Source organism: Telopea speciosissima, chromosome 1, assembly GCF_018873765.1.
Source record: "Telopea speciosissima isolate NSW1024214 ecotype Mountain lineage chromosome 1, Tspe_v1, whole genome shotgun sequence".
NCBI lineage: Eukaryota > Viridiplantae > Streptophyta > Magnoliopsida > Proteales > Proteaceae > Telopea > Telopea speciosissima.
Window position 1 is genome coordinate 82,359,569 of NC_057916.1, and position 21,468 is coordinate 82,381,036.

The 21,468-nt window shown below is 42.2% G+C and overlaps 1 protein-coding gene across 1 annotated transcript; it reads left to right on the forward strand.

Annotated features, from left to right (window-relative positions):
• Positions 1-13,549: 13,549 nt before the first annotated feature.
• Positions 13,550-16,426, forward strand: LOC122646222 (1-aminocyclopropane-1-carboxylate synthase-like). The gene is made up of 4 exons (XM_043839758.1): positions 13,550-13,833; positions 13,936-14,067; positions 14,192-14,346; positions 15,320-16,426. Exons 1-4 carry the CDS (start codon positions 13,648-13,650, stop codon positions 16,308-16,310), a joined length of 1,464 nt encoding a protein of 487 aa, XP_043695693.1. The 5' UTR covers positions 13,550-13,647; the 3' UTR covers positions 16,311-16,426.
• The last annotated feature ends 5,042 nt before the right edge of the window (positions 16,427-21,468 follow it).

Here is a 21,468-nt window from a genome sequence, read left to right on the forward strand (position 1 = left end):
TTTGTGCAGGCCAACTCAGCCCAGGAGGACATCAACTCAGATTTCGCCGCAACACTCCATAATGTTACTACTAGGCGCCTGAATGGATGAGCACAAGGTGAGAATACTTCCCAACTTGAGCTATAAAATTACTGTAGTAAATATTTATCCGAACCATACATGATAACATATGTTACAAGGGGGATACTTTACTCATCTAAACCATAAATAAACCAATGTTGATGATGAGAAACATAAGCACCATAAATAGATACACCCTTTTTTTTCTTTCTTTTGGTATCCTTTATTTTCCACTCTTGGGTTGGGTTTGGGGAAGGTGTTGCTTAATTACTTGGATAATGAAAGTTCCAGTCAGGCTTTCAAAGGAAGACTACTATAATTCACCAGAGCAACATTCATATTAATTTGGAGGAAACTGACCTGAATTTTCTTCACGTTTATCAATCCTGTAGAAACAAAAAAATTTATTTGAAAGAGCTAACGAAGACCACCATAGGTCAAACTGCCAACACACAAAGGATTTTTAGACTCTTAAAATAGGAGTTAGGTCATGGACTAAGAGCATAATTTAGGATAAGACCCTCTGACTAACTACTTTTGTTAAGAGTGTTTCTTAAGACTCTATAATTAATAGTCCTATCTCATTAATTAATGCTCTCTATGTTCCTGCGGGCTCCCTAGCTTCACCAATCCAAATTGTTGATGCCTTGTGAGTTCTTTCAATCCTTGGTGTATTAAAACAACTGGCTAACTACTTTTGCAGATTTTGGAAAACTACTGGCAATGTAATCCACAGAGAAGTTCTCATTCCCTCCTCCCTTAAATCAACATTAGATGCTCCATGCTATCAGTGGATTGGTTTTTATTTTTTAATGGGAGATTCTGGTTTGCTTGCACCATTGCACGCAAAATGCAATATTGGAATATTATAGGAATGTCAAAAAAGTCTGAGAGTGAAGTCTTTTTGTTAATGTGAATTTATCATAATTAGTGGATGGATTATCAAAATTTAAATAATCCACATGTCAAAATGTCAAGCTTTGACTTCAAAGGGGAAAATCTCTACAGGAACCCAAAAATGGGAGACCACCATAAAATTTGACTTGATCATCCAAATTACAGTCAATAATCATTCTAAGACCAAAAAAAAAAGCAGCCAATGGACCCCTCCAAGAAGGAACAGCTTAACAAGGTGGATGTGCTTAATAAAGTTCAAACCCTTCTTTTCTAGGTTTTTTTGCAAGTTGAAGGGCCACTAGGCCAGGCAAGACCCCACTGAATGGTCACATAGAGAACCATAAGGGGCTAGATAAGGGATACACAAGTAGGGGTGTCAATTTTGGACGAGAGCCGGTAATTGAACCGAAACCGTTCCGGTAGAAACCGGAACTGATCCACCCAATAACTTATTAGTCCAGATCTGCTCTTAGTGATAGGTTATTGGTCCGGATCTGTTCTGGTCCGTGGAACCGTTAAAGGACCGTTGGAATCGAAAGAAATACATACAGTTGAACTTGTCTTGCACCATTTTTTTTTAGTTTTAAAATGTTAAAAGATGATCTTTACTATTTTAACATACAGTTAAAATGACTTTTATTATACAGTTGTTGTCCAGTTGCTATTAGAACATGACCCAAGACTAAGCAAGACACTTGGCCCCTCAAATTCTAATATTCTACCCCTCTCATATCTATTATACATAGTGGACACACACCAGTAGTTAATGAATAATTTATAAAAGATTCTAGCTTGCTTGAGATTTCTCGTTCCAATGGGGAACATGCTTTATATTTGGCTGCTCAACAAGGGCATGTTTGGACCTAATTATGAACTGGAACCGGACCACCCGTTAGTTAATGGTCCCGGATCTCAGATTTGAAACCGATGAGCTTATTGGTCCAGATCTGGTCTTGACACCTTAGAACCAGAATCGCTAGAAAATCAAACCGATAACCCAAAACCGGACCAATTGACACCCCTATACACAAGGGGTAAAAAGGGTTTGAACCATTTGAAGAGAAGAAGAGTATAAAAACAGAGAAACGCTAACTTCGAGGGTAGCAGCCTAGCTCCTAGAATGAGAGATAGAGAAGAGATAATTGATTCATTTCTTAACCCTTAACACCTTTTCCCCGCTTAGCTACATAGGACTACGCACTCCTTACAATTATCATCACAACAACAACTACTACTATTATTATTCTCTTTCAAGAAGATAGAGAGGCCTAGAGGGGTGGGTTGGGAGGGTCGAACCAGCGACCATGGACTTGGGTTAAAACACAACTGCCTAGTTGCCTGCTATTGAGCTAGAACCTCATTTCCACCAACATAGATAAATAATTAAGATAGCTCTGATTATGCAAAATGAATTGCAGCGAATCTAGAGATATTGATCTTGGATTGATGGTTGGGACCACTGGTCGTAGTGGTGCCTCGGGTTTGTTGGTCTCGAGTTTGAGACCCCTTTTCTTCTTTCGCTTTCAACAAGTCAGGTCTTTTTTGGAATAAGTGTTGGTTCTTTGTGGGCCCTTTGTGGGTCCCTAGTGGGCTAAATTCCAGTGGAAAAAAAAAAAAAAAAAACCCAGAATTGCAACCAATCTTCAAAAGTCATTCATTTGGTCATGCTAGGACTGCAACAAGGTCGGGTTGGGCCGGGTTTTATAAAACCCTAGCCCAACCCTAAGTCCCCTTAGGTGGGCCCAAGCCCAACCTGACCCTGACTCAGGTCCTGAAAAATCCTACCCTAACCCACCCTTAGGGTCAGATTGGACTGACCCTGATTGGCCTTGATCATGGGGAGGGGGAAGGGAGATGCATGGGCTAGACTGGGCCGGGGAGAAAATTATCAATTGTACATAAAATAACACTACAATAAAATATATTATATCACTTATTATTTTCATATATAATATATGATATAACAAGATGTGTGTGTCATTTAAAGTTTATAATAAATATTATATCAATATATATGTTATAGTATAACTTAAAACAGGGTCGGGTCAGGTCGGGCCAGGTTAGGCTCAGCCCGAGGCCTCAATTCTAACTTGACCTGACCCTAATTCACGGTTAGAAATTTCCAACCCTAACCCGTCCTTAGGATCTACATATCTCAGCCCAAATCCTGTTCGAGCTCAGGACGGGGGTGGGTCAGGTTAGGTGCGAACCGATAGGGCCAAACTTGCAACCCTAGGTCATGTTCTCATGTGGATGAGATAATGCAATGTGACGTCAATTTGAATTGGTGGAAACACAATTTTTATAATTGATTTTTGAGTAAATTACTCCCCCCTCCCCTCGATTATGCCCAAATGACAAACACCTCCCCTGGGTTTTGAGTAATGACTCTCCCCTCCCCTGCATTCCCAAGATTCTATCAACCGTACCCATTCCGTTAAAAAGGACTGTTAGGTGATGACATCACTCAAAATATTTTCATTTAAACCCCAAAATGCCCTTATTATTCTGATATACCAATAATACCCCCTAATAACAATAGACAAAATCTCTTCTTCTTCTTCTTCATTTCATTCGAACATTCCAGAGGAAGTCTCCCTTTCGTTCGAACACTCCGGCAGAACTAGCGAAGATATTCTACATTTCGTTCGACCAACACTCCGGCGGAACCAGAGAGCTTCTTCTTCGTTTCGGTCAAACACTCCGGCGCTATTCTTCTACCACCAAGTTGTTGAAGGTAAGGTGTTTCATCATCATATCCAGTCCATAAGAAGAAGCAGTTCAAACAAAGTTGGCAGCTCTGGTGCAATCACCCACTATAGGTGGGTTAAGTTTGAACCCGATTGGAATTGGCCATGTGTAAGAGGATAAAGGTTTGAAAATTGATCAAAGAGTTAATTTCTCTAAAGAAAAAAAATATAGACAAATGGAAATTCAAGGGGAGGTTAACTATGGTAAGAACAACAATAGCCAGTGAAATAAACGAGGATGCTTTGCCACCATTAAAATTGAATTGTTCTGAGACAATAAACACAAAATTCATTTTTAAAAGAAGGTGAATTATTTTCTGCAATTATATCCATAAGTTCTAATCCCCAATTGAACTGTAAACTATTAATGGTAAACCATACGACCTTAAGAAAATTTAATTCATCAAAACTTCTTGTAACCTATCAGGGATACAGTCTGCACTTTCTTCAAATTGAAGAGATTTAGCACACTGAGCTTCCCTTGTCTTTCATTTCGAGGTGCAATTAAAGTGTGTCCCACAGAAGATTGTGGAGACACTGTGCCCTGTGCCATATGCCATGTGCACACAGAAACGAGTGGCTGGCTACTGGCTAATGGCTAATGGCTAATGGGTATGAGCCAGAATGACGAATCGCTTTCTTAATACAGTTTTGTCTTATTTGAAAGAGAGAGAGCGATGAGTTATTATTCATTAATCAGAGAAGCTGGATCATATCAATCTTCATTCTGAGTTTGTGAAAAGATTATGGATTTCCAATTAGGATAACTCCAAAGAACAGAGGAATTGAACTACTGGAGTCATGAGCATCATAGTTATCGTTTGCTACTCTGTTTGGACAGAAATGATAAAATCTTCTTCCCCAAAAAACCCACATTAAACCCACTTGTGATCATTCATAGAATCAAAACTGTGTGTGGAGAAGTAAGAGGTTTTTGAAAAATTCATCACAAATGGGGCAAATAGATATGAGAGCAGTTCAGAACTTCAAACTAGATCTCCTAAAGTTGGATAGAGACCAATCAAAGATGCAAATAAAAAGTCAGAAATCTGATTTCAAGGAAATCCACCAATTTGGGTCCCAACTAACTTCTCAAGTGTTTTTTTCTGAATCTTCAATAAACGACGAATCTAAGAGGCTATCTGAATCGGGTTTTGATCCATTTATTGTACTCAAACAATAGAAATGGTGGCCATGGCTTTAAATTCATTCTCCTATAAAAATGAAGAGTTTATTGTAAATTTCTTACCTCCAGTACATGCATGGAATGGAAACTCTAATCGTCTGGCATTAATTTGTTAATTTTCTGGGTCTGGGCTTCTAAAAGAAACGTTTTTGATAGTGATGGTGAGAAAGAGACGCACTCAAAATAGTCATAAACGTATCTTTTATCTGTCTTTGTGTTCAAGATTGAGCACAGAGAGAGCATAAAACCATAATAAATAGGGACACTGATTTACGTGGTTCAGCCTTCGCAAAGGCTTACGTCCATGGGATGAAATTCCCCTTTCAACTATGTTTCTGGGGAGGTTTGATTATGTTTAAATAGAGGAGTGTACAACTTAGAGGATAACTCTTTACAGCTCTTTAGTTGATCTACAAAGGGTTGTGCGTGATGCACAAGGTTAAGATAATTGTGACTCTTATCTTGATAATCAATGTGATCCTTATCTTGATCCTTATCTTGATATCTATTCACAACAAGATTAGAACTATGCTGACTTGGCGATCCGATCCTGCTAACACTCCCCCTCCAAGTTGGGGTGAAGATGTCTTCTAAGGTCAACTTGGATAACAACTTCTGAAAAGTACTCTTAGGCAATGCTTTAGTAAATGCATCAGCAACTTGATCTTCTCTTCGAATGTATGGAGTCTCAATTGTGTGGTCTTGTACCTTTTTTCGAACGAAATGGCAGTCGACCTCTATGTGCTTGGTTCTCTCATGAAAGACTGGGTTTGATGCAATATGGGTAGCAGCCTGATTGTCACAAAATAGTTGCGTGGGTTGTTATGAGTCTTCAAAGCCCAACTCACGTAGCAAAGATTGTAGCCATACTAATTCACTAGTAGTTGATGCCATTGCTCTATACTCAACTTCGGCACTGGATCTGGCCACAACATTTTGTTTTTTACTCTTCCAGGTAACTATATTTCCTCTCACAAAGGTGCAGAAACCAGTGGTGGATCTTCTGTCGATAGGATTTCCAGCCTATCCGCATCAGTATAGCCTATGATTTTAGTGTGGCCATTATTCTTCATCAAAACACCCCTTCCAGGACAGGATTTCAAGTATCGAAGTATACGCTCAACAAGCTCCATATGGCCCTCGGTTGGGGCATGCATGAACTGACTGACATAGCTAACCGCATATGCTATATCGGGTCTGGTGATTGTCAGATAGATGAGCCGGCCTACTAATCTTTGGAATTGACTACTGTCATGGAGAGGAGTCATATTGGTACTGAATTTATTACTATAATCCATAGGTGTTTCTGCCGGTTTGGCTCCAAGCTTCCCTGTTTCCTTTAATAGATCAAGAGTGTACTCCTTTGAGAGATGAACAAGCCTTTACTGGAACTTGCAACCTCTATTCCGAGAAAGTATCGAAGTTTGTCAAGGTCTTTAATGTCGAATTGCTCATTCAGGTGTTTTTTAAGTGAAGTTATTCCTTGCAGGTTGTCTCCTGTAATTACTATATCATCCACATAAACTAGAACAACCACAATGCCTTCCCCATTCCTTTTAACAAATAATGAGGAGTCAGACTCTCCCTTTTTGAATCCAAAGTTCATAAGAACAGAACTTAGTTTTCCATACCATGCTCGTGGTGACTGCTTAAGCCCATATATTGCTTTGTCTAGTTTGCATACAACCCCTGGCTAATTTTCTGATGGGTGTCCAGGAGGAATGTCCATATACACCTCCTCTTCAAGGTCACCCTGCAAGAATGCATTTTTTACATCCATCTGGAAGAGGGACCATCCACAATTTACTGCTAGTGACATTAGTACCCTAACTGTGTTCATCTTTACTACCGGGGCAAAAGTCTCCTTGTAGTCTACACCATATGTTTGGGTGTATCCTTTGGCAACTAACCTTGCCTTGTGTCTCTCAATAGAGCCATCACTTCTGTATTTGATTTTATAGACCCATTTACAGCCTATTGGACGTTTCCCATTTGGTAAGGGAACAATATTCCAAGTTTAGTTTTTATCTAAGGCCTTAAGCTCTTCACCTATGGCTGTGACCCATATTGATGAGTTTCTTGCCTCAGAGAAATTAATCGGTTCTTTGTGTGTGTCAATAGTAATCAGCAATGACACAAGGTCACGAGAAATGTTATCATAGCATACATAACTCTATATAGGATAAGCACTTGTATGATATGTGACAAAATCCCTCAATCTAGTTGAGGGCTGAGAAACCTGAGTGCTTAACTTGCGGGTGGGCATATCATCGGTATGACCTTCGTTTATTTGTTGGTCGTGACCTTCATCTATTTGCTGGTCATGACCTCCATCTATTTGCTGGTCGTGACCGTCATCTATTTGCTGGTCGTGACCTTCTACATGGTCATCATGTACATCATGATGATCAATCATGCTCGATCCTTCCTCAATCGACAAAGGAGCGAATTCATCATAGTTGGTTTTCTCCCCCTGAATTTGATCCTGGCAAGAAAAATACATTAGTGTTTCATTAAACAGCACATCACGAGAGATATAGGATTTCCTTGTCACTAGGTCATAGCACTTGTAACCCTTTTTTACAGAGGAATATCCGAGAAACACACATTTTCTTGCTCGTGGATCTAGTTTCCCTCCATTCTGTATGTGTACAAAGCAGGTGCACCCAAAGACCCGAATGTGAGAAAGATTAACAGGGCGACCCAGAAGTATTTCCATAGGAGACTTATACTTCAAAACTTTACTGGGAAGCCGATTAATTAAATAACAGCTTGTGAGTATTGCATCTAACCAATAGGCTTTGGGAAGATTGCCATGAAATAGCAGGGATCTTGTCACCTCAAGAAGGTGACGATTCTTTCGTTCGGCCACTCCATTTTGTTGGGGAGTGCCAACACAGGTTGTTTGGTGTACAATACCATGGTCCTTAAGGAAACATTAGAATGGTCTATTGGTGTATTCGGTCCCATTGTCTGTGCGGAAAACCTTGATATGAGTACTGTACTGATTTTGAATCATGTGACAAAAGTCATGAAAGACCTGCAACACTTTATTTTTAGATCCCAATAAATATAGCCAGGTAGCACGTGATTTATCATCAACAAAAGTAATAAAATACTTAAATCCATCCCTAGAATCAATTGGAGCACAACCCCAAACATTAGAGTGAGATAACTCAAATAACTCATTGGACATATGAGTACTATTAGAAAAAGGTAATCTATGCTGTTTGGAGTAATGACAAGTCTCACAAGTGCTAAAATTAATGGATAATGAAGAATTAAGAGAATGGAGCACTTTATCAGAGGGGTGCCCCATGCGCCAGTGCCATAGTTGGGATACTACAGTCTTGTTTTGCTGAGTGACCAATGCTTCGTAAGGCAAGTCTAGAAAGTACAAGCCTTGTTGGTACCGTCCTTCACCAATCTTCTTCCCTGTGTTTCTGTCCTGAAACACCACCTTATGTTGGGAGAAAATCACATTACAATTCAATTCCTTTGTAAGTTTGTGAACAGATAATAAATTTGATGATAATGATGGAACAAATAAAACTTCAGAGGTACAAGAGAACAGATCAACTTTTCCAGTTCCTTGCACAGGAATTTGGGCTCCGTTAGCAACAGTAATAGGAGAATAAGAGCGACTAGAATCACCACAAAAATTAGATAAGCAGTGTAAATCATAGCACATATGATCTGTAGCCCCTGAGTCTATTATATAAGAATTTTTAGAAATAGCTGAGAGGGCTGAGATATTACCAGATGATTGTGCTATATTGCTAGTATTAGGTGCTGCAGGAGCCGAACCATTTGACTGCATCAATTGCTGAATTTGGGTTGCAAGTTTGCCAAGGGACTCATGAAGATCGAGTGTAGGAACTTGTGATGCAAAAAATTGTGAAGCAATTTTTGCATCATTCCCATTGTCTTTACGCTGCTTCAAATGAGGGAAGAGAATCCAACAACGATCTTTTGTATGGCCATCACGATTGCAGTGGGTACAATGATACTTTGAACTACGACCTTGAGTTTTACCTTTGGAAGTGTAATATCGGTTTCCACTGCCAGATTGATCTTTGCTAGTTTGTTGATGAGTGTTCCCATTAGCAACATTACCAGAAACTTCAATCACCTCACCACTTGATTTTGAGTTAGGATTCATCGCTCTTCTTCTTGTTTCTTCTCGTTGAATAGTGGCACAGATATTGGCAAAGGATGGGAGGTATGAACTCATCAGAATCTGCCGCTTAAGGTCTTCATATTCAAGACGAATACTCGCCAATAGCTGAAAAATACGATCTTGTTCCTCACGCTGGTGATATGTATCAACCGTTTTAGCAGGGGACAATATTGGCGCAGCTCATCCCATTTTTTCTTAAGATTGCCGAGATGTTCGGTAAATGGTTGACCAGATGCTTGCATAGTATTAGTGATTTCCTGTTGTAACTCAAAGACTCTTGAAGCATTGCCATCATGGCCATAAATACTTTTCAATGAGTCCCAAAGAATTTTTGCAGTTTCAGAATAAGCAAAAATTTCATCAACATGAGAATCCATAGAGTTAAAAAGCCATGACATAACAAGGTTGTCATTGGCCTCCCATTCGGCAAATTTTGCATCGGTAGGGTCAAGGGCTTTCATCTGGCCATTGATATAGCCAAGCTTAGATTGACCACCAAGAGCAACTGTAATGGCCCTAGACCATGGCAGGTAGTTTCGCCCATTCAATGCGATGGAAGTAAGCCTATTGCTTCATTCTGGTTAGGCTTACTAATATCAGAGGTAGTAGTAGATCCAGTCATGATGAACGACTAGATTCAGTTACCAAGATAAAAAACTGATTTAATGGACAGCAGGTATATACCAAGATAAAAAAAACTGATGTAATGGACAGCAGGTATAAAAGCACTGATTTAATGGATAGCAGCAGGTATAAAAAACTGATTTAATTAATGGACAGCAGGTATATACTGAAGGAAAGGAATCAAGATGATCACTTCACCTCAAGCCAACGAGAGATACTGATCTACGTCGAGAGAGATGCCGTTGATCACACCATCAACTCTGATTCCATGTTCAAGATTGAGCACAGAGAGAACATACAACCATAACAAATAGGGACACTAATTTACATGGTTTAGCCTTCGCAAAGGCTTACGTCCACAGGATGAAATTCTCCTTTCAACTATGTTTCTGGGGAGGTTTGATTATGTTTAAATAGCGGAGTGTACAACTTAGAGGATAACTCTTTACAGCTCTTTAGTTGATCTACAAAGGGTTGTGCGTGATGCACAAGGTTAAGATAATTGTGACTCTTATCTTGATAACCAATGTGATCCTTATCTTGATATCTATTCACAACAAGATTAGAACTATGCTGAATTGGCGATCCGATCCTGCTAACACTTTGAGTAGGTGGATGTTGTGGAGTGCCATTTTCACCAATAAATTTCCACTTTCCACTCATCTTTTTTGGTCCAAGCCGTGAGAGAATAACCGAGATGGGAGTTGGTTGCAGGTCCAAGCGGAGATGGAAGATGCACGTCCAAGCAGTTGCAGAGAGAGATGAGTTGCAGGTTGTTGCGGCAATGGCTGTTTCAGCAGGTGGAAGATGCACTCTCCATCTTCACTTTCTCGTTTCCACAGGTGGGAGACGATAGAGTAAGGAGAGAGATGTTAGAATAGGGTTTTTAGATAAACTATAAAAGGGTAATATAGTCTTTTCCTATCACTTAACAGCCCTTTTTAACGGAATGGGTATGGTTGATAGAATCTTGGGAATACAGGGGAGGGGAGAGTCATTACTCAAAACCCAGGGGAGGGGTTTGTCATTAGAGCATAATCAAGGGGAGGGGAGAGTAATTTACTCTTGATTTTTATAATAGTTTTTGGAGTGGGAAAAGGTACAGTTTTATCATCAAGTAAAAAAACACCCATATCTTTTTTTTTGTTTCAGGTAAAAGTCAAAAGCCCATTTCAACTTCCCTTGTAACTCCTCAGCTCCATGGTATGAGTCTACGAGATGGGCTTTACCCCCAAAAAAAAGTCGACATGGGGAAATTAAATACGTATGGTATTGTTTTATAATTAATAATTAAGATAAGCCATATTTCATCAAAAAAATATTAAGATAAGACAAAATTAAGAGTCGTAGAGAAATATAGTTTGAATGTTGTTTTCTATTAAAAGCAACACGTGTGAAATTATGGATAACTGATGACATAATATGTGATTTTTTTACTTTTGATATACTGGTTTTTTTTCCCCCCATAAGTGAGACGCAAGCTAAAGTGTTCAAATTACGCCGGTCTGATCTGACATGATAATAAATTTGGATCAGATCACCTATCTATACGTGTACATACATGTACGTTTCATGTACGATTAAGTAATCTAGGTTTGACCTCTCCACCTTGAACAACACAGCAATGCACCATTGGGGAAGTGGAGAGGATTTAAATCCCACTTGAAGTTGAATAAGAAAAGGAAAAAACATTGAAACTGCGCGATATGGAAATATGTCCAAAAACGTGTTAATGTTTACCATTCAATTCCATGCATGCATGTTGCATGCACCAACCCACCAGCTGAGAATGGTGGTGGGGGAGCAACTAGGTACGTACATAAATGTGTAGGGTTTACCACTGCTTATAATTACGTACGAAAATGAGTACTAGAAAATAAGCTATAATCATTGAGCCTTGGCCTCCAAGCAACATACGTAGTAATTAACATGGAAGAAACTAATAACGTATTAAGAAAAGATTTGTACAATGTAAGGTTAAAAATGAAATTGCACATTACTGCATGTATCACTTTTCAAGTGAGGAAATGATATGTCATAAATATCCGTCCATTTATTATCAAATTCCAAAAGGTGTTCCTTCATTTGCTCAAAACTATACTCAGGTAGTGTAGGAAATCCTCTCCCTTTTGAGCTTATTTCATCGGCCTCTCCATCGTCATGGTTTTAGAGATTTTGGGATCAATCACACTGGATCTTTATCGTCTCCATTTATCTGCCCTTCCATTTTCTCCATTACATCTAATAGGGGGCAGAAATGACCACTCTACCCCCTACCCAAACATACTGCCCGGGTGGGGTCCATCCCCCCCCCTATTAGATATAATGGAGGAAATGGAGGGACAGATAAATGGTAACGATAATTTTCCCAATCACGTACACCACCTTGGTTTTTAATAAAAAAAAATAGTTTTATAACCATTTTACTCACAAAATGTGCGCCACTCTCTATATTCCCAGATGAGATCACCCTAGCGATCGAGGATTTAAGTTGGTATAGGTCATATTTGAGTAATTTTCCAATCTTGATACGTAATTCCATGCACATAAGAAGGCTGAAGTGTTCCTTTGAATTTTTTTTTTTTTTTTTGGTAAGTGTTCTTTTGAATTTTTGTGATACAAATATAGCAAGGCTGCTCTTGAATATAAACGTGCGCTCTTTTTTCTTGTTTTTCCGCACAGGTATTATAAACTAAGAAAATGTGAGACACGCACACATACTATTATTGTTCAATATTGGCACCTAATTTGAACAATTTTGAGTTTTTACAATTTGGTTCTAACTATCAAAATCACAAATCAGTTTTATTAATTGTAGGGAGGGAATAAAAAGAAGGTGAAAAACAATTCCGATCCCCCTGACAATCCCTAATTAGTTGTAAGAAAGAGGCAATTTATGGACTAATCAAGTATTTTGACATGGTAGAGAGATTTTTCTCCGATCATTAGTCTAAGTAGTCGTATACTATGTTGAACAAGAATTCTCCCTCATTCTTAGCGAGGGAAACTGCACTCACTGCATCAAGTCCCCTTGTTTTGGATCATGAGTACCCAAACTAATAACCGATACACAAACAACCCGATCTGATGTCCAACCCGCTTAATTAATGTAGAACTCAATCGGCCATGAAGTTGCACTCACTACATCAACTTTAAAGTACCACAAAACCACAATGGCAACCACTATTAATGGTGCAATTAATTGAAAAGTTTGGAGTCTTTGACAAGAAATCTATATAAACAGAGGAAAAAAAATTGGATTTTAATTTTCTATAGAGTGGTTGGTGTGAAACATTCCCTTCATTCGAATTTCAATGAAGAAAATCAGAAGCCACGTGAACATTTTTATTGACTACCCAAATGGTCAGTCTGATGTGGCGACATGTAAGCATTTAGTTTGACTTTTGGAAAAACTCAGATGGGTCAACTTAAAAGATAACCTCAAATTTCTCTTTCAAATTTTAGGTTCCTGTGACTAACTATAAAATTCCCCTTTGGTACATTTTTTCCTCTCCTCTCAAATCTCCCTGCGTTTCCAACGGAAGTAGATGGAACTGATCTTGAGAATTGAGATCCTTCATGGGAAGCTTCACTTCAAGGAATTTTCTCAGGGGAAGAACAAGTCCAACATAATTAACGCCATTAGTATTGCCATTAAGCCACCACACCAAAAAGATTTAAAAAAAAAATTCCCGATCCCCACGTTTGCGCTTAGCTAAGAAGTTCCTCTGCTTTCTGGAAATTTTGAACGTTGAAAATCTCTCTCTCCTCCTTTAATACCTGCCTCCACTTCCACGGCTTATAAATCCTTCTCTCTTCTGAGTTCAAGTCTTCATCTTTCACTGCCAGCTCTGCCCAGTACTTTCTGCTTCTGCTACTCAAACCCCTCTCTCTCTCTCTCTCTCTCTCTCTCTCTCTCTCTCTCTCTAGCTACCTCTGTATTACATTGCATGATGGGATTCACTTCCACAACGAGTGAGCAACAGAAGCAGCAGCTATTATCTAAGATAGCAACAAATCATGGACACGGCGAAGATTCTTCATATTTTGATGGATGGAAAGCCTACGACAACAATCCTTATCATGCAACCCAGAATCCAAATGGAGTCATTCAGATGGGTCTTGCAGAAAATCAGGTTTGTTTTAATCGATACTCACTGTAAATGGGTTTCAACTTTCAAGTCTTAAAAACAGAGTCAAACTCATTTTTTCTTGTTATTTATTGAAATTAATTGCAGCTTTGCTTCGACTTGATCCAAGATTGGATTAGAAGAAATCCAAAAGCATCTATCTGCACCACAGAGGGAGTCAAAGAATTCAGGGATATTGCCAACTTTCAGGACTACCATGGCTTGCCAGCATTTAGAGAGGTAATAAGATCATCATATACAAACTCTGTTTTTCGCTCGCTCACTATGAAGTAGAGTCAAAATCATGAACGTTTTTTTGTTATTACATTAATTAATCAAATTGTGGATGTCTCAAATGTGATAGGCTGTGGCGAAATTTATGGGGAAAGTGAGAGGAGTCACATTCGATCCAAATCGGATAGTTATGGGTGGTGGATCCACCGGAGCTAACGAGATGATCACCTTTTGTTTGGCCGACCCTGGTGATGCCTTCCTGGTCCCCTCACCTTATTACCCAGCGTACGTATCTCTTTCTTCTCTTCTCCTTCTTCTCCATTGTTTAATATTTTTTGCTTTAATGGAGAGAGAGTTAAAAAAGAACTCACTCAAAATATAATGTGGATTAGGTTCATGATAACTGCATAATTAAGAGGGAGCAGGGGGCTAATATAAAACTCAATCTAATGGACCTTTTGGTATGGTGGGTCTTTTATGGATTATTGTACAAGTTCTAGGTTCCCAAATTTCACTCAAGTAATTACACTTTTTCCTTTCCATTGAAGACTAATGTGCAACCAAGAGGAAGAAATCAAGCAAACAATTATACACAAAGGAATTAATATAACGTGGGTTCGATACGAATACCTAAATTCACTTACGAGAACAAGAGATTTTTTACTATGTCAAAGAGTTAGAAAATTATCTCCTCTAGCCTCTAGGTCTTTGCTCCCCCACTCCCCCTAACAAGGGGGCGCAATGAGAGCATAGTATTCGGGCAAGAGTAGGGTTGTCATTGCACCCCCTTGTTAGGGGGATTGGGGAACTAGTCCGAGCCGGGAACTGGAAGGGATAATTTTTCATGTGATTTTCCTTTAGTTGTGTCTAAGATTTTCTACGTTAATTTTTGTGCTCTCTCTCTCTCTCCTTCCAATTGCTTGTTATTCGTCAAAGTCGCAGCCCTGAGTTGCTACTGTGAAGTGAATGGTCAAAACATGATTAGGGGGAAAAACCAAGCAAGTTAGAATAACAAGCAATTGATCTTTCTATTTATCTGAATTGATAGTTATATACATTGTAGTTGGAATAGAAGTCTAAACTCTAAAGTCAATTCAAATGGATTAGAGCTAAGTTGGCGAGGACCGTCGCATTAGTCAAAAAACTCTATGTGATCGACTTAAAAGGTTTACAATTCTGTCCAAATTTCTTAACTGTCTTAATCAACTCAGTTTTAGTGTCTTTTACTAAATGGGTTAAAATTTCATACCAATTGCAGGTTCGATCGAGATTTGAGATGGAGAACAGGAGTGAAACTGCTTCCGGTCGTCTGTGAGAGCTCTAATGATTTCAAGATCACCAAAGCTGCCTTGGAAGTAGCATATGAGAAAGCCCAAGAAGCCAACATCAACGTAAAGGGCCTCTTGATCACCAATCCATCTAACCCTTTGGGGACAATTTTGGACAGAGAGACTCTGCATACTATAGCAAGCTTCATCAACGACAAGAACATCCACCTAGTCTGCGATGAGATATATGCAGCCACTGTCTTTAGCCAACCCAAATTCATAAGCATCGCTGAGATATTAGAGGAAGACGATACCTTGAACAGAGATCTCGTACATATTGTGTATAGTCTCTCAAAGGATATGGGGTTTCCAGGCTTCAGGGTCGGCATAGTTTATTCATACAATGATGAGGTCGTGAACTGTGCTCGCAAGATGTCTAGCTTTGGACTAGTTTCCACACAGACCCAGCATCTAATAGCATCTATGTTAGCAGATGATGTGTTTGTAGAAAGGTTCGTCGCTGAGAGTTCAAATAGGCTATCAGCAAGGTATAAGATCATCACAAGGGAGCTTGGTAAAGTAGGTATTGGATGCTTAAAGAGCAATGCTGGTCTATTTTGTTGGATGGACTTAAGGAAACTCCTCAAAGAACCAACACTAGAAGCAGAGATGGAGTTATGGCATGTCATAGTAAATGATGTTAAGCTCAATGTTTCACCAGGTTCTTCTTTTCATTGCTCGGAGCCTGGTTGGTTCAGGGTGTGTTTTGCAAACATGGATGATGAGACCACAAGAGTAGCTCTTAAGAGAATTCAGGATTTTGTGGGGAAGTCTAGAGAATCTGTCTCTGCAGTAATTAGGCATAAACGTTTCAAGAGCAATCTTCGATTAAGCTTCTCATCAACTCGAAGGATCGAAGAGACTCTCATGTCGCCAAGCATCTTATCACCACACTCGCCTCTTGTCAGTGCCAGGACTTGAGTGTATATGTAGAAGGAACGTTAACATATTCTTTCATTTTGGAAATAACTTGTTTCCATATGTTCATGAAGGACTCCCAATATTAATTTTCCTGCCAATCAGTTTATATGATCGGGTCTATAGTACCCTTGATAAGATTGTGTCAAATGAAGTATAAATGATTGAAACTGCTTGTTGATGAAAACTCCAGTCATAGTGAATTTTCTTTTGTTAATCCACTTACATTGAGTGTAGAAAACAAGAACCTAAAACGACTGCAAAAAAATAAGGAAAATAAATAGCATGAACAAATCAGAAAAGAATAGAAATTCCAGGGGGGAGGGGGAGGGGGAGGGGGGGGGGGGAAATATGTTTTCTCTCTTAGAAGCTTCTGCGAACTTCGCCGCATCGTTGTGAGCTTGATGAATTGATTGAAGCAGAAAAATCACATATCATCTCGACCTTAAAACACTTCAAAATTTTCGTCATTTTCACTCCATTTCTATCAATCCAACCAAAAGCTCCGGTGAATTTCTTCATTACCAGAAGCTTGTTGTACATAGAAGGGAATTTCTCAGAGGAATCATTTTAGTTCCGATTCTGTGGAAAGAACCTCCAATTTCAGAAGCCCTAGAGGTCGAAGTCGGTTCCTATCTCCCACCTTCGCCTTCTGACCTTTCCTTCGTCCTCTTCAAGGCCACTTCCAAGGATACTCCTGCTCTTCGTGCAGGTATGAAACTTCTGGATGCTTTAGAGACTTTTATAGGTTTTTTTCCCTACTTGATACACTATCATCTTTGATGTTATCTTGGTCCTCTTTTAATGGGTTTGTGGTTTTATTTTTATTTTTTTCTTCTCAAAATCGTTTCAGAGATTTTGGTTTTGGTTTTGATTTTGTTTTTGTTTAATGAAGCTGGTGAGGTTCATCTTTATTGAGTATAATTACATTGAAATGCCAATGGGAATTAAATATCAGAAGTTAAGGCGGTGTGGGATTCTCGCCATGTCCGTCCGTAATGTCTATTTCTGGATTACTCAGTTTCAGAAACCCTTATATTCAAACATTTCTTCATTCAGTGGCACAGATTGCTCCTTTTCAGTGGCTGAATCAGTGACAATGGTACCTTTAAAGGCTTCTTTGGAGTAGAAAAGAGAAGTGGGTTGGGGACTCTGTTTCAACAACTGAGAGCCTGGTTGCAGAGCTCATGGGAAAGTGGAAAGAAGCGCAATTGGATCCTCTACAGCCGAGCTGCCGGGCAGGACCGTGCTGTCCAGACACGGTGTTGTGGGTCCGCCTTACCCCTTCCCAAACGCCTTGCCCGAGTGGGGGTAAGGCGATCATTGCACGTAGTACTATGTCGGGGCAGCACGGTCCTGCTGGGCAGCTCGGCAATAGAGGATCTGGATCCAAAGAGGCGAGGTACGAATAATTATCACCTCCAATTCGTCGACACCTCCAATTTCTCCTGTTGCGTCAAGAAATCGTCGAGCGGTCCTGCGAGTGCCGTCACCTGCAAGTGGACCAAGGGGTCAACAGAGAGAACCGGTGTGGTTCCGGCCTAGGGCTGTCCGATGCCAAAGTTAGATCTCCTGGCGCAAATAGATGAATAGTGATTATTCAGTACGAGTTTAGATGTCCCCTGATGGGGTTGTGTACCTTGCCTTTTATAGTAGCATATGGCGGTGTGGAGAGTCCCAGTTTGATGGCGATTGTCCCGTTGAGTGGATAGAGGCCCTGGGTAACGGGGCTCTATCCTAATTGGCCATCTCCCCGTGGGAGGGAGTGTCCCGGTGGTATCAAGATCCTTGGTGGATAGATACCATCGTGTGGTGATAACGTCCTTGGTGCTTGAATCCGTCTGGGTGACGTGACCTCTAAGCGGCGGTCTAGAGTCCTGGTGGTGACATGAGTCTTAGCGATACGATCGGGTCATAGGTGGGTAGCCCCCACCTCACGTGCCCATGATGTTGTGCCTGGGTGCAGGCCGCGCCTGGGTGAGGCCGTGCATGGATGTGTGGCCGCGCCTAGGTGAGGCCGCGCCCGAGTTGTGGCAGCGCCTAGGTGAGGCCGCGCCCGAGTGGTGGCCGCGCCCTGATGTGTGGCCGCGCCTAGGTGAGGCCGCGCCCGAGTGGTGACCACGCTTGGGTGAGGCCGCGCCTGGGTGCTGGGACCCCGGTTCGTTCCCCTTGGCTATAGAGCGGGTCGTCTGTGACACGTGGCGGTCGTTGATTGGTCCGGTGAATATTGGATGTATCATTTGCCCCCCACTCTCTTGGGATAGGATGTCCAAGAGAGTAGATGCCTCTACATAGTGAGGGGTCCGCTGCGAATAGACTTTCCTTGTGGGGTTTGCCTGTAAAGCCACTAATGAGGTAAGAGAGGTTGGGGGTTCAAACCTTTCCTCCTACACTTTTTCTTCTTTTGTTTTTTGTAGGTATATGTTCCTTTCTTTCACTTTCTCTTCTTTCACTTCTCATTTCTCTTTCTTCTCATTTCTCTTTCTTACTTTTTGTCTCCCATTTTGCTCTTCTTTAATTCCCCCCTTGCATTCCACTTTTTGTCTTTTGTCCTCTCTTTGGTGCCCACCATGTGCTTGTTTTTGGGTCACCTCCACTAGTATCCACTTTGCTTGATTTTGGGTCCTTGTGTTTGGTTTGTGTTCTCTTGGTGCCTTGGTTTGCTTGGAAGGCTTGAGTGGTGCTTAGCTTGAGTGTCTTGCCTCTTGTGATTTCCGTCACTTGATCGTGCCCGTGGTGTGGCCGCATCATCATCGTGTGCCTGTCTTTCCGCGCGGTCGCCTTTTCTCTGAGGTAAATCGGTCCCTTTTCTTTCTTTTTCTCTTTTTTTTTTTTCTTTTTTTTCTTTTTTTTTTTTTTTTGTAGGGCGGCGCCTCAGTGAGGCTGCGCCTGCAAGTGTGGCGGCGCTAGGGCGGTCGCGCTTGGGGTGGCCACGCCTGGGTGTGGCCGCGCCTGGGTGGCAGCGTCTGGGTGTGGCCGCGCCTTGCGGGTGTGGCCGCGCCTTGTGGGTGTGGCCCACGCCTTGCTGGTGAGGCCGCGCCTATGGTGGCCGCGACGTGGGTGTGATGGACCCTCGCTCTTCTTCTCTTTTCTTCCTCTTGTATGTGATGGTTCTGCTGTTTATATTTTGCAGGTGGCATTCCTTTCATTTTTTCTTGCCAGCTTCGGGGAGATCGCTTTCTCGAGTAAGTAGTTCATTCCCCTCTTGTCCTTCATGTCGTTCTCGGGTGACCTTGGCCCTGCTTTAGTCGGGGTTGGATCTTCAGAGGAGCGTTCCCCCGGATCGCCTTCTTTTGTGGGTACTCCCTCCTCTATACCCTCCCCTAGTGATACTGATGGAGGTGTGGGACCTTCTAGTGTCTCCGGTGCCAGTAGGGATCGTCGGCCCTCTGGGGCGGCATCCTCAGCCGCCAGTCCTGCTGATAGGTTAGGCCCTGTTGCTAGCATCTTGTCACCTTCTGACTTGGTCTCCCTCCGTGAGGAGTTCCACATTCCCGCCGAGGTCATGTTGCATGCTCCTGGGCCTGGCTAGTATGCCTTCTCTCACCGTGCGGGTGAGATCTATCTCTACCGTTCATTTTTTCTCCAGGGCCTTCGCCTTCCTATTCCTCGCTTTGTCGAGTTAGCGTTAGAGCATTGGCACCTCACCCCGGCGGTGTTGCCCAGCTCTTGGAGGGTGATCTTGGGTTTTTATGTCTTCTTCGCCGCTGGGCGTGCCGCTATTCCCCTTTTCTCCCACTTTTATCTCTTGAAGAAGGGGACCCATGGATGCTATCACTTTGCTCGCCGCGTGCTCAAGGGGCCCTATGCCTCTGTGGAGCTTCTCACGGGGATCACTAGCCACGTGAAGTATTGGAGGGATTGCTTCTTTTTTGCCACGGTCCCCCGATGCCCATTACGGACTGTTAGGGAAGTTATTGACCTCAAGAGGGTCAATCAGGGGCTTGAGCTGAGTGATTTTGAGGGTGACTCCCTCAAGCTATGCCTAGGTCGCGATCCGTTCCACGTCCAGGAGTTGGACTCGGAGGCCTTCCTGTCTCTCTGGAAGCTGAGTCCTGGTAAGAGCATTGTCTTTTGTACTTGATTGGCATGTTGGTATTTGAATGTATATGTCATCTGATTGGTTGGGCGATCTATACAGTGGATACACGTTCGGACTTCAGTTTGCTCCGTGGCAATCTGCGGAGGAAGGCCGCTTCTCAGGGTGGTCCATCTGCTGGAGTGACTGATGTTAGTGGTGCTTCTGCACCTGTGATTGTTGGAGCGAAGCGGAAGGGTGGACCAGGACATGCCCGCGTGACGAGCTCTGGTGTGCGTGTCCTCCTTCCTCGTACTTCTCCTGATGATGATGGCATTTCTGGCTCTGTGCCTCTGCCTCCCTCTGTCGCTCCTTCCGGATCTTCTGTATTGCCCCTTTCCAAGGGGAAAGGCATGAGTTCCTCTGGCGGTACTGCCACTGATCTTCCCACGCTGGGTGAGTCCCTGGTGATCACCTTGGGCGTGCCGGAGGGCTCGACCTTGGCCGAAGCCGGCGTGTCGCGGGAGTGGGTGGATAGGGGCAGGCTCCCTACCGCGAGGATGGCCTTGCAGAGGCTTAGCGATGCTTGTTTGGCTCAGACCCTCTACCATGATATGGCCTCGGTGAGTTATCCCTTTTTTGTCTTGTCATGTTCATTGTTCCCTTTATTTTTAGATTGTTTTACCGCCTGCAATGTTGATTGTAGGTCCATCACCGTATTGCTGAGGTGGTGCTTCGATTGGAGGGTCACGCTTCTCGTGAGGTGCAGATACAGCGTACCCTGCGTGACGTGGAGAGGGACTTCCAGGGGCAGATTGATGCCCGTGAGAGAGCCGAGGCCGACGCACAGAGGGTGTCGGGGGAGCTTGCGGTGGCGTCCGGGAAGCTCCTGGAGGTGTCTGAGGAGCTGCGTGCGACCTCTGCTGGTGCGGCCGAGAGCTCGGCTAGGGTTCTTGCCTTGGAGGAGGAGCTTCATTCATTGAGGGGAAGGCATGAGGCGGAGCTGGCATCTATAGGTGAGCGAGCTGTGGCTGAGTTCCAGGCATCCCCTGCGTTCTCGACGCTGTATCAGGCGCAGCTTCAGCCCGCCTATGAGGGAGGGGTCCGGGACTTAGCCGCTTGTGTCCTGGAGGTGACCCCCGA

Bases quoted from the DNA above. Each gene is read 5' to 3' on its own strand.
- LOC122646222 (XM_043839758.1), top strand. From the start codon at position 13,648: ATGATGGGATTCACTTCCACAACGAGTGAGCAACAGAAGCAGCAGCTA. The intron at 13,834-13,935 runs GTTTGTTTTAAT...AATTAATTGCAG, and splicing joins TGGGTCTTGCAGAAAATCAG to CTTTGCTTCGACTTGATCCA. The intron at 14,068-14,191 runs GTAATAAGATCA...CAAATGTGATAG, and splicing joins GCTTGCCAGCATTTAGAGAG to GCTGTGGCGAAATTTATGGG.